At 41.3% G+C, this 22504-nt stretch overlaps 3 protein-coding genes across 5 annotated transcripts in view; all 3 read left to right on the top strand.

Annotated features, from left to right (window-relative positions):
* The first annotated feature begins 87 nt into the window (after positions 1 to 87).
* Positions 88 to 3148, top strand: trim107 (tripartite motif containing 107). The gene is made up of 2 exons (XM_084038209.1): positions 88 to 189; positions 1178 to 3148. Exon 2 carries the CDS (start codon positions 1219 to 1221, stop codon positions 2701 to 2703), a length of 1485 nt encoding a protein of 494 aa, XP_083894335.1. The 5' UTR covers positions 88 to 189; positions 1178 to 1218; the 3' UTR covers positions 2704 to 3148.
* Positions 3149 to 3891: 743 nt separating this feature from the next.
* tpra1 (transmembrane protein, adipocyte asscociated 1) lies at positions 3892 to 10848 on the top strand. Its single transcript, XM_084034929.1, has 11 exons — positions 3892 to 4051; positions 5062 to 5245; positions 5721 to 5853; positions 6322 to 6408; positions 7211 to 7283; positions 7487 to 7566; positions 7653 to 7763; positions 7883 to 7943; positions 8141 to 8243; positions 8570 to 8650; positions 8756 to 10848. Exons 2-11 carry the CDS (start codon positions 5073 to 5075, stop codon positions 9024 to 9026), a joined length of 1173 nt encoding a protein of 390 aa, XP_083891055.1. The 5' UTR covers positions 3892 to 4051; positions 5062 to 5072; the 3' UTR covers positions 9027 to 10848.
* Positions 10849 to 11183: 335 nt separating this feature from the next.
* Positions 11184 to 22504, top strand: part of chchd6b (coiled-coil-helix-coiled-coil-helix domain containing 6b) — a 45541-nt gene continuing 34220 nt past the window's right edge. The window contains exons 1-4 of one of the 3 annotated variants that reach the window (XM_084038219.1): positions 11184 to 11409; positions 12233 to 12326; positions 12644 to 12698; positions 13580 to 13736. In XM_084038219.1, coding sequence (XP_083894345.1) covers positions 11326 to 11409; positions 12233 to 12326; positions 12644 to 12698; positions 13580 to 13736 — 390 coding nt within the window. In that variant the 5' untranslated portion in view covers positions 11184 to 11325. The remainder of the gene's footprint in view (positions 11410 to 12232; positions 12327 to 12643; positions 12699 to 13579; positions 13737 to 22504) is intronic. The other 2 variants (XM_084038218.1, XM_084038220.1) reach the window with 2 other exon arrangements.

Here is a 22504-nt window from a genome sequence, read left to right as displayed (position 1 = left end):
TTCTGCTATTACAAAAAGAGAGAGAAAGTCAGTCGGCTACCATTTCCGAGGAGATGCCGTTTAGCATTTAAGATAGTGGGTCAGATAGTGAGTCAGACAGTCGGCCACTATTAGGAAAGGTTTTCACTGCGTCAGTGCGTTTTATTGACTTTTACCTGAACAGGAAGACACGACGGAAATCAGCAGAAGGTAAGTCTTCTTACCTCTGTCTTTTACTTTTACTTCATTCCCCTACATTACAACAAGGCATTTCGTTCGTAAACTATTCGCTCCCCAAGCGTATTTAGTACGAAACAGTATATTGTTAGTGCGCAAGAGTAACTATAATCAAGTAGGCCGAATTCATATTTTTAATTTCAATGAAGCAAAGACAGTTTAATTGAAATCAAAGATCATACCTAGCAGCGGAATAAGTCCAATCACTTGAGTTTAATAACACGGAAGGAATGGTAACTTGTGATTTGGCCGCATGGAGATCCTGCTGGAAATCGAAACTTAACCAACGAGTTTGTCTCGCGTAGCCTGAACTGTCTCACCGCCCAACGATGCAAAACAACCTTCCACTGCTGACCAACAGTGTATCAATGTACACATTATCCGCAACCACAAGTTCCAGCTCCCAACACACACAACCCAACGTGTGTGCTGTTTGATTTGTTTTTACTTGATAGACGCATAGATTGTGTTTAGTCATGCATGAGGCGGTAATCCCCTCAGTGTTTCCAACACCTGCAAGGAAGATGTTCTCATGTTTTTTTTTTCTGGAGTTTTGGTGTTGCAGTCTAGAGTAGCCTAGTTTACATTCAGTTAAAAAGTAATACTATTAGTTTATAATGAATATGTTTTATTCGATATTTTATCCACCAACTCCCATATTTGAGTTTGATTATTTATAGAGCAGCAAAATAAGGATATTCATGTTGGGTGATACAATTCACAGAAAGCAGCAAAACATTGACTCAATTAGAAAATTGTAAATGAAAAAGAATACAATTGACTGTATTTGGCTTTTCCATAACTTTCTAACTATGACCCCGATATATATTTTTATTATTTTTTACTTTTATGACATTTACTTTTGTTGACTCATTACATAGACAGTTCACCATCTAAACAAAGTCGTTAGTCAGCCAAGTTTATATAATAAACACATTTCTGATCTTGTCTGTTTTTCCAGTGCCTGTCGCCACATCTGCGAGCGAATTTGTTTTTCCGAAAATGGATCATCCAGAAGCTTTACTTTCGGAGCTTACGTGCCCCATCTGCTTGCAACTCTTCTCTGAGCCGGTTTCTCTTCCCTGTGGTCACATCTACTGCTTTGCCTGCATTCAGACCATGGGAGAAGGTCTTGACCAGCACAGCTGCCCCGAGTGCCAGGAAGAGTACCAGGGAGTCAAGGCCCTTGTCAAAAGCCTCAAAATGTGCAGCTTCATAGAGAAATACAAAGCCAGTGTGGGGAAAGTCACCTCCCCTGTCAACCCTTCTGACATGGACCATCTAAGAATCAAGAGTGATGGAAACACAAAACACTACCAGGACATAGCAGCAACTGGAGGAATCCAAGCGGAGAGCTCGGGGGCGAAGAGATCCACACAGCAGTCCTTTTCTTTGGATCAAGAACAAAGTAAAGGCAAGACAGAAATGGCTGAACCTAAATTTAGAATGGCATCTCAAGTCACGGAGTTGAGCCTCAAGTTGGAGATGGCAGAGAGTGTGCTGAGGAGGGAGAAAGAGCGGGAGTTGGAGGTGACCACTGCTAATGGTCAGCTGAGAGAGAAAGCACGCAGACTTTTAAAGCAGATAACAGATTTGTCGCAGAGCTACAGTGCGCAGGTGATGCAGCTGATCGAAGAAGAGCTGGGTCCGGGCGAGGCCAGCATAGTCGGTCGAGTCGGTCAAGCTTCTGAGCTGACGAAGCAGCTGAGACGAGCCGTGCTCAGAGCGGAGTCCCTTCTGACCGAGGATGACGCGGCGTCATTTAGTGGCGAGCTTCAGACTCTGCAACCACATATTGTGGAGTTGATGGCCAAACCCGTAGGCGAAGAGGATGACCACATCGAATCAAAGGTCAACTCTGCACGAGTCTGTTCCAACCTGGAACACATGAACGCCGAGCTGGCTGAAAGATTTGGAGAGATCCAACGTACCCTTCGAAATACCCTCAACCCTTCGGAGGTGACCTTCGACCCAGAGACGGCCCACCCTAACCTGGTCCTCTCCGGGGACTTGAAGACAGTGACTTTCAGCGCTTCCAAACAACCCTACCCACCCTCTCCTCGGAGGTTCACCAACTTCTTCCAGGTCCTCAGCACCCAGAGCTTCGATGAAGGGGAACATTGCTGGGAGGTGGAGCTTGAAGGCTCTCCGTGGATCATCGGCTTGTGCTACAGTGGGAAGCTAGCACGTAGCGGGTTGCCCTCGGCTCTGGAAAGCAGCCGATGCTCCTGGTGTCTGATGTGGTACAACAACCTGCTGACAGCCTTTGAGCAGAGTCACAGTGTGCCGCTGAAGAGGACCACGGTATCATGCAGGCTAGAGATCAGACTGAGTTTCAAGACCCACAGGCTGAGCTTCTACAACATAAGCCCCATCAGTGGGAAGACTCACGTGTACACATTTAAGGCTAACCTGACTGAACCAGTGCACCTGGCCTACAGGATGATGTCAGGGCATCCCCAAGGCCGGCTCACTATTTATTCATAAGCATACCTAAATTTATTATCAATTACATATTCTGAGCAAATCTGCAAGTCTGTCGTTGTGTCTTGATTGACAACTCAGACTGATTTGCTTATTCCTCTGGCAACTTGTTCTAAAAAGTTCAGGAATTTTGAGGCCACTTCCCGATCACTTACTCACTTATTTGTTGAAGCTTTATGTGATAATATATGACTACATCTCAAGTCTACATTTCTGGGCCTGCTTCACAGCAGACATATGACTTGTAAGAGAAGCACAGGTATTAATAACAGTGTGTAAGTGAGTGTGCAAGTGAGCCAGCATGAACCATACCAAGGTCCTGAAATCATAGCTAATTGGAATTGAACCATCATTCATTTGTGCGTTTCTTACTGAGACATGTCTAAATGTCTTCTGTTTCAGATTCATGTTATTATTGCTTGTATCTCTCTCGTAATGTGTATTTGAATTGCCTTAATTTGAATAAATCTGAAAAAACAAAACAAAAGTGCCACAGCCTGCCCCCTTTTTTCACAGCCTTCCTCTTCTATTAAAGGAGTCATCACCCGGAAATCGCAATTTCTCTTGTTAAAACATGCATATCTGTGTTTGACCTCAGTTGAAACTTGCCTGAAAGGCTGGAGTTTGAAAGTGGCGCCGTTTTTTCGCTTCTGCTCTTTTTCCGAACAGGAATAGCACACAAGGGTGTGCATTCCTAAAGCACGAGATTTTGATTCTGCGCCTTCGGTGACGTCACCGTGGCGGCTACTTGCATAAGCCCACCCCTCTTTCACCACCCAACCCCCCCCCGTCCGCTACCTGAAATCGCCGAAGCGCCGCCATTATGTTTTGGAGTCTGCATGCAGGCAAGCCCCCCCGGCTCTGTCCTTCCTGCGGCGAATCAACGCGCGCCTCATTACATATTATACAATGCACATCCGGACCAGTCAAAACCTCGCGCGTAATCTCGCGTGATAAAATCGCGGTACGAAAAAGGGTCAGAACAAGCTCAATGTTTGATTAAAATTTTTTTTTTTTTTTCTAATAAGTTTTACGAATTGATCCAAAGCGATCCAAGGGGGGCTGGATACGTATAAAACCAGGTGATGACTCCTTTAAGACATTTCAGCCAAAACACGTTGCAATGTCATCTCGCGAGACTTTCCCCGCTTGCTCGGTGAGTGTCAGCTGACCTCACTGGGACATTTTTTGTTAACGTAACTATCCCCAGTACAGCCATGTCCAGTATCGGCGATCAATTTATTGATGGATTAAAGCGCGTATGACAGTGTGTTTAAACATGCGCTGAAGTCATAGTGTTTCTACAACATTTTACAGCAGTTGTACCCCTGAATTCGAGTCTACTGAATCGGTAAGATGTATTTGTTTTACCATTTGAAGCGGGCATTACGTTGTGTCGGCGTCATCGTACTTGCAGTAGTATCACGTTTGTTTTGGTGCTAACGTGAGCCAATCGGCTTTTAAACGGCAATGTTCATTCGGAAGCCGTATTTACTGTCAGCGTTGTCGTCGTTGCTGTGTTTGTGTGTAACGAAATGTATCATTTTATTTCACAAACAACACATCCTCCGGGCGAAGTTAGCAAGGTGCATGTAGCAGCGTTAGCTAACGTTAACGTCTGAAATCCCCTTCGACGCTAACAGAAAGTATTGCGAAAAACAACGCCAGCGTTGGCTAATTGCGTTATAATTAACTAGCTAGCTGCCCGGTACCGTCTTTACTCTAGCAAGAGTTTGGTCTTGAGTTGAAGACTCCTGTCATATTATGTTGTTTACCTTACTTTCGGTAGCGTCATGCCAATTCTCCAACTGTTGATGCTAACAGGAATAACGCAAGATATCTTTTTTTATCGTTTGAAACTTTAAATTTAAGACCACACAAGGCTGACATAGCGACCAATCGTGTTGCATAATGTGTAACGTTATTAAAAGCGTAGAAAGCTGTGACCGGTGCCGTGTACAACAATCTAACAGCTCCTCTTAAGCCCCTGTAACGCTAGCTGAAGCTGCATATTCTTGAATGCCTCAAAGTGTTTTGCTATGGTCATATAATTAGTTTATATATTTAGTTTATTATTTGATTATTGCACTTTATTGTGAAGCACTTTGGTGCGGCTAAGCCGTCTGTAAATGCACTATATAAACAAATTGACATTGACATATACATACGAGTTATGTCTATCATACATTTACCAATAATATGCCCTAAAAGAGTATTCAGCACACTTGTATGTAGTCAAATGGCCTTCCTTTCCCAAAGCCCACTTTACAACCTGAACCTCCTCCAAAAGAGGAAACTCTTAAGAACGGTTTACGATGTGTTTCAGTCTTATCTGACACAACTACTTTTATTCCCCCTCAGGGTTCGACACCATGCTAGCCACAGTGACTGCTGTGGTTAGGTTTGCTCAATACAATGGCAGTATTTCACCCACACCGTTGGAGAACACATCAACATTCCCAACTTGGCAGCCTGACGGTGGAGCCAACATCACCAAGCCTCACAAATGTCTACAGGTTCTGTACGAGGATATTGGAGACTCCAGGTATTCAGTTGTCATACTAGAGAAGAAATAGTTGCAAAGTATAAAAGTATAATATGCATTGCTTTTGAATTAGGGATGGGGCGATAGATAGTAAAACACACAATAAGTTTACCATCAAATATCACCACAAGTGACTTGAAAAAGCTGTTTAGACCGCTAACATGGTAGCAAGTGAAAAATAGAGCGTGGTTTAAAAAAAATATAGTATACAAAAATATTTAAAAACATTTATTTATCCTTAACCATCAGGATAACATCGTGAATCTCAATTATTTTCACAGGCAAATCATGACATGACATTTTCATATCGTCCCATGCCTATTTTTAATATATGTGTGAGAGTGCAAGAAACAAAATGCAAAATATATGACTGTTCATGATGAATATCTGACAGACTACATAAAATATATACTGCAGATGAAAGGTTTTCACAAAGTTCTGTATTATCCCCTTCACATTCATATTTCTGTCCTAGGGTGCGGTTCTGGGACATTTTACTGCTTGTGCCTAATGTGGCCTTCTTTGTATTCCTGATGTGGAAGCTGCCTTCAGCCAGGGCAAAGATCAGACTCACCTCCAGCCCCATCTTCGTCACCTTTTACTTGCTGGTAGGACACAAACTAAAGAAACTGTGAATTCTATAAATAAGAGTATTTCAGCCCATAATTTGATATGCATGGGGTGTTCGTCCCCAAAACGTCTTAAGGGACAATAGACAGACTATTGCCTAACATCAAAAGCAAGCAACCTTGTGTTTTCTGCTCTGCTTTATGATATGTCCCTTCTGTGTGGAAGATGCTTAATATTTGTTTACAAAATGTCCCTTATCTCTTTATTGGCGCATATATATTAAATAACAGCAAAGACTATAGAGAAGAGCATCTCTCTGTTCAGCAATGCCTGGCAAGGCTATAAATGAACTCTGCATGTTGTTTGTCAGTTGATTGTTGTTATAAGGTATTCTTTTTAGAATATGAGGTATTCTCAGGACATTTTTCAGTATGTTGAGAAGACAGATTGTTTAAATGGTCTAACATTTGTTTGTTTGTTTTTGTTTGTTTTACTGTATTTCTTAGGTGTTTGTTGTAGCAGCAGTTGGAATCACCAGGGCTGTCGTGTCCATGACTGTCAGTGCCTCAAGTGCTGCTACCATCATAGACAAAGTAAGGAAACGGGTGGAACAAAAGTAACGTCAGTGGATCACACATGGCCGCTGCTTTGTAAAACACAGAAATGCATTCAAAATTCAAACAATGATAAGTAATGTTGCCTATATTATTTTAAACAAATAAGTAAGAAGGTTGATAATGACATTGCGAAAACTATTTCAACAGCATGGACATTTATATGATCAACAAATTTACTTAATTATAGAGATAGGCTGGACACAGAATAAGGCTTTATTGTTCAGATGTACACTTCACTTCCTTTTACTGGAACACAGTCTGACTGTACTTGTCACAAGACAGTCACGTCAACTGTTAAAGTACAAGCAAGAGAAACTGTTTTTTTTGTGGTGGGACAAACGGCCTGGGGGAAGTTGTTAAATTTTTGTACTCCTTGCATCCTTTTTTGTTTTGACAGTTTGGGTTTTTTGAGGGTTTTTCCATTTTAATTTAGCAGGTAGTAAATGAATATAGATTTCTGCTTTGTACTATTAATACTTTGCCTATACTGAAGTAGCAGTCGCCATATCCTCTTTTATTGAATACCCCGAGGGGCTGATAAGACTTTGTTTGCCTTTCATGTCCAAAAGGAAAGGCACGACTGACATTCCTCACATACCAGACAGACGGAGTTCAGAGTGATGAACTTACTGTTCCCGTAGCACACTGTCATGGCTGCTCTGTCGTTGCACATGCACTTGATTATGTAATGTTTTGGAGTGTGACCACACATATATGTTACAATACAGCCAGTCTACTCTGCCACAGTGAATACTCATGATGCGTGTTGTCTTTTCAGGTGCTGTGGGAAATTACCCGCTTCTTCTTGCTGGGTATTGAGCTCAGTGTAGTCATCTTGGGACTAGCTTTTGGTTAGTTGAATCTACTGGTTTCAGTTCTCATTTACCATGTATTTTAACCGGTGACCTCTTTGGTTTCTGTCTCTTTTCACATAGTATGTCTATTTAAAATGTTCGGTTAAAAATAGTTATTTTCAGCCCTATATCTCATAATACATTTAACTGAATGTCTGTATAGTTTTTTTCTTTAGTGTCTTTATTTCTTCTTTTATCAGGTCACCTGGAGAGCAAGTCCAGTATAAAGCGAGTGTTGGCTATCACTGCTGTGCTGGCTCTGGGCTACTCCATCACACAGGTAATGACAAATAATAAGAGGCAGCCCACACTCTTGGTACATGCTCATTCTGAATTCATAAAAAAATAATAGAGATATTGTTCTAGGGCACATTAGAGATCCTGTATCCAGACAGTCACTTGTCTGCCGAGGACTTCAACATCTACGGTCACGGAGGGCGGCACTTCTGGCTGGCCAGCTCCTGCTTCTTCTTCCTGGTCAGTAACATGTAACCATGCAGCAGAAGCAGCATGAGGAATAAAATAGAACTCTTGACAAATACCCAATAACTAATGTCTAATAATTGATTGATTGATGAGCTCATCCTTTTCCATAGGTATACTCTTTGATAGTGATCTTGCCTAAAACTCCAGTGAGGGAGAGGATATCTCTTCCATGTAAGTTATGGATTTCATTGCAGCAAAGATCAGAAATTTAATTTAAGAAGTTATGAAATTAGCGTTGTGTATATATATGTATATATGTAATTTATAAAACAAAATTGATGTGCCACACACTCCACTTACCACTGCATGATGCCATATAATCCAAAGCATTTGTCCTGATTGTTTTACATTTTACATCCTTTTTCTAGCTAAGAGGAGTTTCTATGTGTATGCTGCCATCCTGTCAATACTGAACCTGGTCCAGGGCCTGGGCAGTGCTCTGCTATGTGCTGGCATCATAGAGGGACTCTGGTCAGTATTATCCTCTTGAGTATTACACAGAATAAATGGACCTGTGAGAGTATTTTAGGTAGAATGAAGCAGTTTGGTTTTATTTACAAAATGTCCTGGATAAGAGCTGGGTGGCTGTTTTTAAGCCATTTATTTATATTTGTCTCGGTTGCAACTAGGTAAATGGCACCATGTTTTGGTGGGTCCTATGAAGTTTAGTGGATAGGGTTATGGGAACATAACTGTTGTTTTCCTTTTGAATTTAACTATGGTTTTGGTCTTTTAACTTTTAAAGAGACTGTTCATACAGTGTGAAACCTGTCTTTATTTTGTCTTTTCTGAACCAGCTGTGTGGATGTCACCACCTTCCTGTACTTCTCCACTTTTGCTCCGCTTATTTACGTCACATTCCTCAAGGGCTTCTTTGGGTTTGTACAAGTAATCACACAGAATATACTAAATACTTTATATTTGCACTTAGGACAGTTGACCTCATTTCTTCCTTTATTTCACTACTTGTTTCCTCTCCACAGTTCAGAGCCCAAGATCCTGTTCTCCTACAAGTCACAGGTGGATGAGCCGGATGAAAGTGACGTCCACCTTCCTCCGACGGTCGCTACAACCATTGGCCGTAAGGAGATGACTGACCAAGGCCTGTTCTACTCCTCCACCCAGATTGATGGCTCTGGTCCCGGCAGCTCTCGTATGGTTGGAGCGTACCTGGATGATGTTGCCTCCGGACCCTATGGATCCAGCAGCATTAACAGCATTGAAGCCGACCGCTGGAGACCTATCAATGCATGAATGAATGAAGAAGAGAGGTGGTAATACAGCTGGACTTGTGCGTGTGTGATGCAGGGTGGCCAAAAAAATGCAGAACAAAGTAGTTGGACACCAAGAATGGGTAATCTTGGTCTTGCTTTGACGCCAGGATAAGTGAAAGAGTGGGCAGTTAAGGAGATGCCTTTGCTAGCCAATTATCTGGAGGACTGTGAATTTAGCAACTGCTTTTGTAACACTGTTGCCAGAGTGCACTGCTGCTGACAGTACTCCTAAGTAGGAGTACTGCCCCCGATTGTGGCCCGGACAGACTCTGTATTGATTCTGTTTGACGGGCTCTTAAATGTGGGATCTTACTGACTCGCCTCAGCACACTTGTTGTCATTGCAGCATCATGCATTGACTGCTTAATCCCCAATAATTAAGTTTTTATTCCATTTTAAGTAGCCATGTCTTTAAAGTCTAACATTCGTTTGACGGTAACTCAACATCTGTACATTCCAGCCAAAGGCTTTGAGTAATAGCATCTCAACTGACTTTGTTATCTGCTGCCCTGTCTTAAGATGTGTGACCCAACTGGCTATCAGGGCACTGACTAGTGCTAATTAAAGGCATACTTTATTCTGAAACAGGAACAAGTGAAAGGTCTTAGCATTACGTGTGCCACTGCAATATGAAAAGAAAATCGGTAACTCATAAAATATTACAAACCATCTGTAACGCTGTCTGCCAGGATTGGCCGAGACACCAGAACGAATCTCTAATTGTGTCTCAGCTATGAACTCACTACCGATCATTTCTCTCCTTTTTTATTTATTTGGGGCTTCTGCTTTAATTTCTTATACCAGATGAATCATTCCTGCCTCTGAAAGCACATTTGCTGGCTTCATAATCCAGACATGCCTTTATTCCATATCAGCATATGTAGTTCAGCTCTGCTTGCTTCAAACGGGTTACTGTTTCAAGTTTTTATTTTTCTGCCAATATTTTTTTTTTTTTTTTCCTGTGTTCCGTTTCACAATTGTTAATTTCAAGTGCTTGAAATAGACTATAAACAATATTGCATAATGTTAAGGTATCAAATTATGGTATTGGTACTGCTTGTTTATTATTATAGATCTTAACTGGATATTAAGAGAGGCTCAGGCAAGTGGTTTGTCAGAGATGGGCCATTATGAGAAAAAAAAAACTACTAGACTGGCGGAGTACATTTTCCACTGCTATCAATTTAAGGCTTGTTGTTTGCTTCTTGGTTCCATTTCTAAAATCAGTTATTGTCATACTTCTTGGTATAACTACAGTATCACACCTTAGTCTTATTAAACCACCACACATCATATTTACTTATTCCTACAGAGGAATATGATGCATTTGACTGTCCCCCTGATAATGCTATGTTCGGTATTAATGGATACCTGTATTTAAGCTAGCAGTATTCATAGATAATGGTGACCTGTATGCAGAAAATATAGAGAAACATTTATTTTTTCATCATTTTAAAACAAACAGTCAAGTGTGTATTTCCAAGAAACAAACAAAAAAAAACAACAACAGTATTTGCCTGACATAGATATATATTCCAAATTTGAGTGCTGGTGATAACTGCTGGATAACTTGAAATTAGACTAGTGATTTGGAATTGCTTTACTGGTTCATGGCACGAGTTGACGAGGTGCGTTGTTATGGAAGTCCTCTGTTGATTGACAGATTTTTGGTGTTGAAATCATTTTGCAAATGATCTGTAAATTGCCTTTTTTTTAAGTGCATAGATTGTATAACATTCAGCCCATATTATTGCAATGTATTAAGCATTCCGTGACCTACAGAATAAACCATGGAGTCTTCATTTGTTTGTTTGGGGAAAGGAACGAGACACCACACACCCTGGCAAGTTCAGCAGGTAACCCTGTACCTTCTGTCACACTTGTCATATTCAGGATAGCACGCCCCTCTGTGGTTCATTGTGGTCAGTACACATTATTCTCTCGTGTTGATGAAACGACTGTTTTGCGTTTTATTCCGTGGTTCCTGTGGTGTGTTTATCTTTTCAAGGTTTCACTCTCATCGGACTACAGTTTAACTACAATTCCCATCGACCCTATACTCCATGCGAATATGAGTCATGAGTGCACATTATTTTATTCAACCAATGAGCTTAGAGGATACTGTAGCGCCAGTTTGACCTTTATTGGAGTATTTTTCAACCGCCGGTCGCTGTGGCGGCGACTTGAGCCGCACTCTCGTTTATGTATCCGTCCCAAAGCCGGACAAGGTTTTTATCTTTTTTTTTTCCTGAGCAGGTGGATACGGAGAGCTAGTTAAAATGGGAGGTAATAGCAGCACGTCTAGGAAAGTGTCATTCGGACTGGACGAAAACGAGAAGGTCACCGTAATTGAAGGAGTGAAGGTAAATGTGAAGGTTTCCTCTTATTGTTAAAATGAACAGAATTTAAGTTTGAGTTATGTTCTTAGGCATGGCGACTAAAGGTGATAACCGTTAGCTCGCGGGCTGTGGTGGTGCCGGTCTAAGGTGCCCTGCAAGTCTGACAGCACCATGTCCTCAAATGAACCCTGTCATACCCCCCCCCCCCCCCCCCCCCCCTCTTACGCCCAGATAGCGTAACTGTTAACCGCTGTCTAAGTTTGTAAGCTAACGTTACTCTTATAATAGCTTGACGAACTACGACGAGCTAGTCGTGACATGCCATTAAAGCAGACATACCGCATAGCAACGCCAACCTACTGACATATTTCCTATAACGTAATGTTACTGTAAATGTCAGCTAACGCTAGATTTGCTATGTCAACAACAGTCACTGGGGTTAGCTAAGACAACACTTAGCTGCGTTCATGTCAACGTCACAGTAACCTTGTTAGTGACGACGAACATTGCAAACCAGTTTAGATTCATTTAAAAAAAAAAAAAATGCAATTGTATTCTACCCGTTAGCCAACTGTAGTGTTTCAGTAGGAGAGTCAGTTAGCTAATATTGTGTCCATCATGCCATTTAGGTAGATAGCTACTCTTGGTCTTATTATTCAGGATGGTGTGAGAGGTCAGCCACAGCTGCACAGCTGCTAGCAAGTAAGTGACTTGCTCAGGAACATTTCAGCAGGCTGGATGAAGGACTCTTTAACATGTGAACCTTTAATCTGTCCTGCATGCACAGCAAGGGGTGTGTGTATGTGTGTGTTTATGTGCACATTGTTTTTTCCTCACTACTGTCCAGCTCTCAGAGGATGTGCTCCGGAGGATGAGGGAATCTCAGGGGTCTGACAGCGCTATGTCACCACTATCTCCACCAGACAGTCACAAACCACCCAGTAAGTCCCAGTCAAAGGCCGTTCCTTTCTCACAGAGCTCCCACTGGGAAGCTAACTGTCAGCAAACGTGTCCTACAAAAAAAGAGAAAACAGCATCAATGTTATTGCTGTGTCTTTTCTTCTTTATTTATAATAGAAAGGACAGAATATAGAAAACCTAATTGTTGTTAATGATAGGAACAATTAATTAAAGTTACATTCAGCTGTTAATTTGGCCAGCATTAGAGAGAAATAATTAATGTATTGCTCTTGATATTATGTTCTGCAAATGGATCCATATTGTAATTGAATTGTTATTCATACCATTTTATTTTCAGGTACAAAACCAACAGGACCCTCTACTACAGAAATACAGGAAGAAATCCGCAAAAAGTAGGTGCTCATAATGTCAAGGTCAATGCACCCTATAATGCAATATTTGTTGAAAGACCTGCTGTAACTACATGGAACTTATTATTATCGTGTATTAGCAGTGGCTAACTTGGAACTCCCTTGATTCCTGCAACTTATGCTGAATGATTGATCCTAACAAAAAGGCAAGTGGAGGTGACAGATGTATAAAATAGCAGATACTTGCTGTTAATGTACAATGTTTATGGAGAACGGACACCTGCTTAGAGACCTGTCAACACCGCCTGTGCTCATTTACTCTGTCTGTATAGCAGGCATGTTGCTATGCTGCTCGAATGCTCATATACTATCCTGAGCCTCTAGAGATTTACATTTTTGGAAGTCCAACCATTCTTAAACTCTGTGCCTGTAATGCTGCTTCCTAGAAATGTATTAGACATAAACGTACAGTACATCATTATTATATTTTGATCAGTGTTTTTGTATGTAAATGGTTCTTATTGATGTAGGTTCATGTAGTTTACAGAAAATTAGAGTTACTGAACAAGGCTCTTTGCCAAATATCACTGGTTTAAATCCTTAATTATACATTTAATGTGGTATTTTTTTTTTCAGGATAAACTGTAATCTAATTGGATTTTAATGTAACGCTTTCCTTTGATTCCACCTTTCATTTTAACTTAATTTGAGGGATCAGAGAAAAGCTTTACTTAGAGTCTTATTTTGCTCTGTTGGCTTTTGTAGGTTTCATCCCAAACATATTGGTATTTGTGTTGACCAGCAGCAAACACTATCGTCCTGACCTTGTGGAGTAGCTTTCTGTGTGGACAAGAACTTGCATATTTATCAGACTTTCACTAGATGAATAAAGGTTAAAACAGATCTTATGTACCTCTACTTAGCTTTGAGCATCAACAGGCCCTGGTGCAGGAGCAGTTGGACAGACTGGCCCAGAGGGAGGGAGAGACAGGAGCAACCACAGGCCTGGATGAGCTGACACCTGCCCTCCTCATCGAGAAAGGAAAGGCCCATGAAGAGCAAGAAAAGGCCAAAATACTGGTGAGTGATGCTTGTTGGGTCTATAACAGGAGTAAGCTGCACTTTCCACTAGTGGTCCTGAAGAGTTGTACTTTATTGTACTGAATAACCCTCAAAACTACAAATGAATTTACACTTCGTCAAAACAGCAGACCTTCTGTGTTACACAGTAGCTGTGACCATGTTACCATGTACCCGAAACAATAAGTTCACATTTATTCAATCAAAGTCATCAAAACATTATTGTTCTTCTTCCTCCTTCCTTTCTGTCAGTATATAAGTGTGTTCTCATAAACCAAAGCAGAGAAATGCCTTGCACATTTTACTCTTTTTAAAACGTGCAAAGTTCCTGGCTGTTTTATAAACACCTGTAAAGATTTTCCTGCCTTTCAGGCATCGCTTCAATTTCAAGAAATGTTTGGAATTTCACTTTGGGATTAGTGTGGGGGACACTATGCATTTGTTTTGTATGAGTAAAGTTCACATAAACTTCAATAGCACTTTTGTTATCTTGCACAGAGATATAAAAAATGCATTTAACATTTTTATAACAAGCTTCTGACATTAAGGGGTGAAATCTGCAAACATTTTAATATTTTAAATATAGACACATACAGACACATATTTCAGGTCTACATTTTCTCTTTTTGTTCTTTTGACTGTCACTTTTATCTTGATACACTTTTTACTACAATCATTATTTAAGAGTAGTAGAGTTCCCTTCCTTCAGAAACAATTTCTATGAGTCAACACCACCCTCTACTGTTTATCATTTGAATGGCACCCCTGGACTGAGGCTGAGAGAGCAACAAGTCCGGTTTCTGTATTGCAGAGGGCAAACTGAACGCTATTTTGTAAAGGCAGAGGGGGTGTGAAGTGAGTGAAAGTGATAAAGATATTCTAAACATGAGTTAAGTAACACTCAAGTCAAGATGCCTCATGTTTTGTGTTACATTATTACTCGTATCAATGGTTGTACTATTTTTCTATTCCTAATATAGCATAGTGTTTCCTCAGTCAGATATCTTAGTTAGTTAGAAATTAGTTTAAAATGTAAACTATGTGTCTAATTTGTTCAAAGAAAATGGGAATAATTTAGATTTACTTTCATCCCCGGCTCCAACTGTATGTCAAAGTGTCCTTGAGTGAGACAATGAACCCAAAGTTGTTCAACAGGTGCTTTACATGCAGAGGTCAAATTTCATGTATGTACTTGTATGTATATAGATCAGTCGTTATAAAGTGTATGGGGTTTATTTTCAGTATCATGCTTATTTTGTGTTGATTTTGGCGGTCCCTGCTGGAGACCCCAAAGCGTTAAGAATAACCATATAGAAAGGACTATGTTCTAGCTGATGGGCCGCTTGATTATGTAGGTCAAATAGAGGCATCAGCATTACATTGAGACGGTTTCATAATCGGTTAAATGTTCCTCTAAGTAAGTCAAGTCTAAGTTTGTGATTAATAAGAATTGACCCAACTCTGTCATTGGGTATGTGTGACAGGTTTGAGCATCTAAATCTTAATCTTTTTTGTCAACGCTTGGATCAAAGTCTTCGTGTTTGGTCTATGCATTTCGATAAAGCGATTGCATTGGCTGTCTTTGGTAGCCCTGCTTGTCTCTGTTTGAAGGTGCTTGTTGACACACACTTCTGTCAAATTCAGATTGATAATGAGTCAACCAACAGTGCGGTGTGTGAGACCAAAAAAACATGTTTTTGATGTTACTTACATGCGTAACATTTTGATGACCAGTAATCTGTTGCCGATTAATTTTCCATTCCCTCCCTGGTGTATTTTTGCTCGCTTTGCTTTGTTAATGTTAAACACTGTGGATTTTCTGAAGCCCTGTCTCTCTCCTCTCCAATTGATTTGTCCTGCAGTGTCTTTTCATTATGCCAACCGACTGTAATGAATACTGAATGAAGCTGCTGGCTTAGCTTACACTGATACGGGTTCAATTTAATGAAGTTGCATCAGATCGTGAAACTGAACACTCTTACCGCACAGCTTTGTTTTCTACTTTTTCTGACTTGACAAGTCAATACAGCCTTTCAGTGTGTGTGCAGATCTGTGTTTGTGTGCACAGAAGTGGTGGGACCTTTTATTTCGTGATTATACAATGAATGCATGGATCAAAGACTTCTTGTGTGCGTGAATGGCCCTGTTCAGATCAGGCATTAACATGCGTCTTGGGTGATCATCATATCAGTTCCCACCTGACGTGGTATAAACTGACCCTAGTGTGAGTGCCCCCTTACTGTCACTTTACCCAACTGTCCAATCACTTTGGAGGAGCAGCCGACAAAATACCACAAGGACCATCTGTCACATCCTACATGTAGGTTACAAGCTGAACAACAACAGAAATGAACACACTTACATCTCTCCCTATGTGCTTCAGCCTTCCCCTCATCCAGAGCAAGTACTCTTCCTTGCGTTGACATTTTCACTTCTGCAGATATTCTGTATCATAGCAACCCAACCAAAGCATCTCAGCTGAACCCCCACCCCCCACCCCCTCCTAAGCCTTGGAATAAAACGTATGATTCTAAAATAGGATGAATACAGTATAAGAGAAGTCATTTGCAAAGGGAAAAATGTCAATAATACTGCATCTCACACTGTTGAGCCAATGATTATGACTTCAGGGGAAATTCTTCACGACAACCCTGAAGTACAGCATATCATTTTGAGGGCCCATGTGACACAGTGGCTCTCAACATGGCGATGGCTGAGCCGTCAGCTCGCAGATAACAGCTCTGTCAGCTAAAGTTTATCCAAGGGGGAACCGGCGGGTGGGTGCTTTGCTTCCGCGATGACCCTGCCGCTAACCCGCTCAGAGTGTAGCTGTAACCATCATATGTTAGCCAGTTGGGCACACTTATTCACAAACATGCACCAAAAGCATGTGCTGCCGGCCTAGTTATGTCAACAATACAAGGAGAATTCATTAATTCTCTCCTCAGGTAGACTCCTTACTCCACTATATCTTTACATAGTAAACAGTTGTTTGCTGCTATATTAATGCTATAAATCCTGTATATTTCACCTTTAACAAACCAATGAAAAAAGACTGGAAACCTGGCATAATTTGTTCCCAAGATTAAGAAGAAAAATGTACTATATTTTCATTGCATTGCTGCAGCTTTTTTGTAACTACCTGGAATCCATTTCAAGAGGTCTGCCACTACCAAATCCCTCCTTTTAGCAGGTGGGCTTCCCACTCCTTGCATTTTTTATCTACCTTGCAACAACACAGCTGGATGTCTTAAAGAAAATTCTCTCCACCCCCACCTCTCTCCCCACTGCACAGTAAAACGCTCCACTTAGTTAGTTTGTGAGCTGCCTTATTTCCCAGAGGAAGAGACAGACACAGACGTGCATTCACACATACTGCTGTGACACTATCACAATACACAAAGACTTATATAGCAACCCCCCCTCCAAGCCTATTTCCCCATGTTCACTCCTGGCTCCCAGCAGGCAGGCTGTGTGTTAGTGTTGGGTGGAGGGAGGGGGTGAGGGTGAGCGAGGTGTGCAGGCAACACCTGTCAGAAAGCTGAGCTGCTCCCCACACTGCCTCAGGCTGTCTGTCACAAACACTCACATTAGCCATTTACTCCTGCCTCAGCGCCAGCCGCCACCGCTAGGAGTATTTGTGTGCGTCTGCGTCTCTATCTATGCATACCTGTGCATTAAACTGGCTCTTTGTCGATTTATATCAGAGGAATGTGTGAGTGTGTGTCGTATGGGATGTCTGCTTGCAAGGTTCATCCACAGTTCAGTCAACACTGTGTATGTCATTTGCTACAAAATAAATTTCCCTTTTGTGGCATCTGATGTGTTCATTTCTTTCTTCTATGGCAGATTTGTATGTTTTGTGTGAGCACCTGTAGCTCATTTAAGTCTACCACTGAGTGCCAATATGCACCATTGCTCTCGGTTGTTAAAATAAATAAAAATGACACATTTATTAAAAAAATGAACAGTTACAAATCAAAGTTTTACTACATTGTTTATCAACTAACCTGCTCCATTTGGCACTGCATTGATATTGATGTTGATGGAAAAGCGGTGTAATCTCAGCAGGAGGAGGTTACTGATTAGCGTTTTTACTTGCAGAATATCCCTACAACTTCACTTCAAAGTTTTAATGATCTTTGCACAGCTGGCATTAAACACACACCAGGGGATGTGGCAATCTACGTGCTCCTCAAGATTTTATATTTGTATCTATATTTGTACCTTTGTTTGATAATGTCTTGTACCAACTGCTACTTCTGCACCACATTTACTTTTGCCGCTATGACATCCAGCTTTTCCCCCCACCAACAACAGTGCTGTTAAATTTTTTTTTAATTTTTATTTTTCCGACATGTCATCCTACATATTTCTGGGACTACATTTAGGCCTTAAAAGTTGTACCTTGAGTGAAGACACCAAGGAGACAACACATTCACACCTCGTATTTTCACCTATCCTTTCTTTCATTAGCACCTCTTGTGTTTGTTTTCTTCCCCCGACTATTCTCTCCGCCTCAGAGGTGTCATTCGTGCTGCAAACAAAATGGTATTAGTATGCACAGGCATTCTGTGCTGAGCATCTCTGTGTGTCTCTCTCTCTCTCACTCACACACACACACACACACACACACACACACACAAGCTGCTTTCAGCTGTTGAGTTTCTGAAGCTCCTTATGTGGGTGTGAAGAATAGATTTTACTACCGGTTTGGGGGTTGCAGGTGCAAGTTGCAAGTTTATAACCTGTCAGTTGATTTGCTTAGTCCTGTATATTAAATGTATCTATTGTCTCCAATAAAAAACAAATGATGGACAACAACTTAGGATTCAGAAAACATTTTAAATTCAGAACAGCTGAATTGCAATTCCATGTGGTGAATATATGAATGACAAAAATTAGAAAGAACAAGTAAATCTCAAAAAGACACAGATTCATACAAACGTCAAAATGTCAGATATAAAAAAAACAGCTATTAGTGTTACAAACCTAACACTTTATTCAAAGTTTGATTGCATGCTTTTGAGTTAGTGTTGGCTCTGAGTTAGCTGAGGTCACTTTAACTCCCCTCCTCTATTTTATTCTACTGCCTTGCTGTTTGTTTTTGTGTCTCCTGTCTGGTCAAATCCAGGAGGGACATTTCTTTGACTGCCATTTAACTGTTATGATCATAATGATATTTTGATAAGACGACTTTGTTGGTTTTTGGGTAGAAATGTGTTATAAAATGTGGTCACTCCTGATGTCCTTGTTTTCTCTAACCTCCTGTTGCCTTTAACAACCCAGCCAGATTGTTGAGTGGGCAGCTAAACAGCAAATGTGCTTATTTAAATGTCAGGCTGTGCTTATTTAGTAGGAGTTTGAAGTAGTATGGTATCATTTTATTTGTCGCAGTGTTTTAATTCCCCTTCTGTGATGTCAGAGCCACCCTGTTACCTTATACCAAATCACTTTTTACCACATATTGCCTGTGGAGTTGTTGATTGGAATGGCTTGTGCTTGGATGATGGAGGTTTGTGTCTGTGTGGAGGGAGCAGGATGTAATCCCTTAAAATGTCACTAGATGGCATTGTTGAAGCATGATTGGGTTTGTCAGTGGATGAAAAAAATAGATGGATGCATGCTCTGTAAGGCAACATGTTAAGGCAACATGTGCTCCTGGGCAACATGTTATCCCAGCAATTATTCCTCCTCCTCTGTCCCTCATCTTTTTCTATCCCTCTCTTTTCAACCCCTCAGTCCGTGTGTGTGTGTGTGTGTGTGTGTGTGTGTGTGTGTGTGTGTGTGTGTGTGCGTGTGCGTGTGCATGTGTGCTTGTGTGAATGATGACTCACAGTAAAGCATTTGACACTGTCTTAAAAAAATATGATGAAAACCAGGAGGAAATCATTCATTAAAGTCAGACCTGAGATTGCAAACAGTGGACGATGCCACACATGTTCACAGTATTGCCCTGTTGCTGCATAGAAACACAAGGAAATGACACTTGACAAGGGTGGAAATGATGTGTTTGCACTGAATATGCAACCTTTCAGTTATAAGATGTTCTTGCTAACCAGCGGGGCCCCCTGCTGTGTCAGTCTTCAAGACATTCGTATCCGATGAAATATAATTCTCTGCAATAAATCTGTATGCAGCTGTTTCAACCAACACCCTTCATTTTATTGATTTCTTTAAATATAATGTTTGTTTAATTGAGTGTTTCCTTTATCTCCGCTATTACATATAGTATAGGCACTCCTAGATATTATTTAATCTGTGGCATGTTTAAAGCGTTCATCACACATAGGATTGATGATTTGAAGGCAAATGAAACGTTGCTATCCCACCATCTCATCCCTCCTCACTCAACCAGCCCGCGATAACATCAATCTGTCAATTCCTGTCACTCGAGCTGCTGTGAGTGTTTGCTTTCTAGCACCAACTGGACATGTTGGTTAAACTGTAGAGTGCAGATGCACACACTCAGGAGCTATTGGAAAACACTCCACAGAAATCAAATGTCTGCATTGTTACGGAAGCACCTACATTTAAGTCAGCCTGACCCATGTGCACACGCTTGTTCACACACATTGAACATATTTCTTGTTGCTTTGTTCACCAGCATCCTGTTTTTTCCACCATGCCCCACCTAAAGAGGATGGAAGAGTCATTTTCACCAATGTACAGTAGCAGTCAGCGGCGAGGGCATCAAGCACATGGAAGCATTAGGCCAGAGACCTCAGAGGAAGAGAAGCATGGGCAGGGAGGGGCTGTAGCATCCGAAAGGCGAAGAGAGGAGACTTGGAGCGTGGTATAGTAATATATTCAGGTGTCTGACTCTGACAGCCAGGCGCCTAGATAGCTAACACTCCTTGTTAGCCCAAGACAGAGGGTGGGATGGGGTGGGGGGGTATTTGAGTCTGCAAATACAACATACTGTGAAGGTGCATATGTGCACACACACAGATATAAAATCTCACAGAGATTTCTTTCTCATAGAAACTGACAATGTCAAATACAACAGCAATTCAGACACACGGCTAAACCACTTCCACTTGTTATCAGCAAGTGTAATCACAGACTTGACATCTTTTCTGCATGTTAAAGCAGCTAAGCCCTTTGTGCATGCTCACACTCACACACGTACAGTTTTCCTCCATCGTCTCGAGCAAAGGTAATTGCTGACGAGCAGAGCGTTCACCGGCTGATGAGATTTTGATCGGCGTGGAGTAGTAAGAGGGGCGAATAGCACAAATCCTGTCGGTTCAAAGGACAAATGTGTAGGAGTGGAGTACCTCTGCCATCGGAGAATATCCGGTCGTGTTCCAGTGAGACAGCTGGACTTATTATCCATAGGAACAGTGCTGTTCCCCAGATGCTTGTTCTCATAGGAGAATGAGGATTTATGTTGGGAAAATCAAAGTATGAGTCAAAGGTTTTTTAAAGATTTCCCATCTTCTAAGCAGTTAGGTAGTTTAAGTTGGATTTATCGCAGTCAGAATGGAAGGCATTGGACAGACGTGTGTCACTGTCTGATATTATGTCACTGTGAAATTGAGTTGTGTTTTAGGATTATAAATTATGAGTATTTGATCTGTTTTTCACATGAAGAATCAAATCTCATGTTTATATTTTAAACCCATTTTACTATTGCCCAGTATAACTACACTGAGGACTCAAACAGGTTCATTAATGAATGTGTTTCTGTTGGTTGTTCGTATAATTTTATAGTTTCATCTTACTATTACCACAATGTGCTGGCGAACACAGTAATTCTTGCATCTTTGGTCTATTGTTGTATTAAGTGAACAGAATAATTTACTGAAGCATGTGTTCACATCATCATGTGTTCACATCATCCCTGCATTCGTTCTGCATGTTGTTTAGTTGCAATATATATATATATATATATATATATATATATCGGTCCACTCTTCGCAGCTATAACAGCTTCAACTCTTCTGGGAAGGCTTTCCACAAGGTTTAGGAGTGTGTTAATGTGAATTTTCAGGAGTCTGTGCAGGCAAGTCAAGTTGGGAGAATGGAATTGTCCAACATCTCTTGGTATGCTGAAGCATTCAGACTTCCTTTCACTGGAAAGCCAAGCCCAGCTCCTGAAAAACAACCCCACACCATAGTCTCCACCAAACTTTACACGTGGCACAATGCAGTCAGACAAGTACCGTTGTCCTGGCAACCACCAAACCCAGACTCGTCCATCAGATTTCCAGATGGAGAAACGTGATTCATCCCTCCAGAGAACGTGTTTCCACTTCTCTAGAGTCCAGTGGCGGCGTGCTTTACACCATGGCATCCGCTGCTTTGCACTGCACTTGCTGATGTATGGCTTGGATGCAGCTGCTCGGCCATGGAAACCTTCTTGAGCTAATCTGAAGGCCACATGAAGTTTGGAGGTCTGTAGCGATGTGCCTCAGCATCCGCTGACCCCGCTCCGCCATTTTACGTGGACTACCACTTCTTGTCTGAGTTGCCGTCGTTCCCAATCGCTTCAACTTTGATTTAATCCCACTGACAGTTGACAGTTGAATATTTAAGAGTGAGGAAATTTCACTACTGGACTTGTTGCACAGGTGGCATCCTATCACAGTACCACGCTGGATTTCACTGAGCTCCTGAAAGCGACCCATTCTTTCACAAATGTTTGTAGAAACAGTCTGCATGCCGAGGTGCTTGCTTTTATACATCTGTGGCCATGGAAGTGATTGGAACACCTGATTTCAATTATTTGGATGGGTGAGTGAATACTTTTGGCAATATAGTGT

Source organism: Eutrigla gurnardus (assembly GCF_963514095.1).
Source record: "Eutrigla gurnardus genome assembly, chromosome: 2".
Taxonomy (NCBI): domain Eukaryota; kingdom Metazoa; phylum Chordata; class Actinopteri; order Perciformes; family Triglidae; genus Eutrigla; species Eutrigla gurnardus.
The sequence above is the reverse complement of the archived record's forward strand: the minus strand, read 5'-3'. Positions and strand labels throughout refer to the sequence as shown.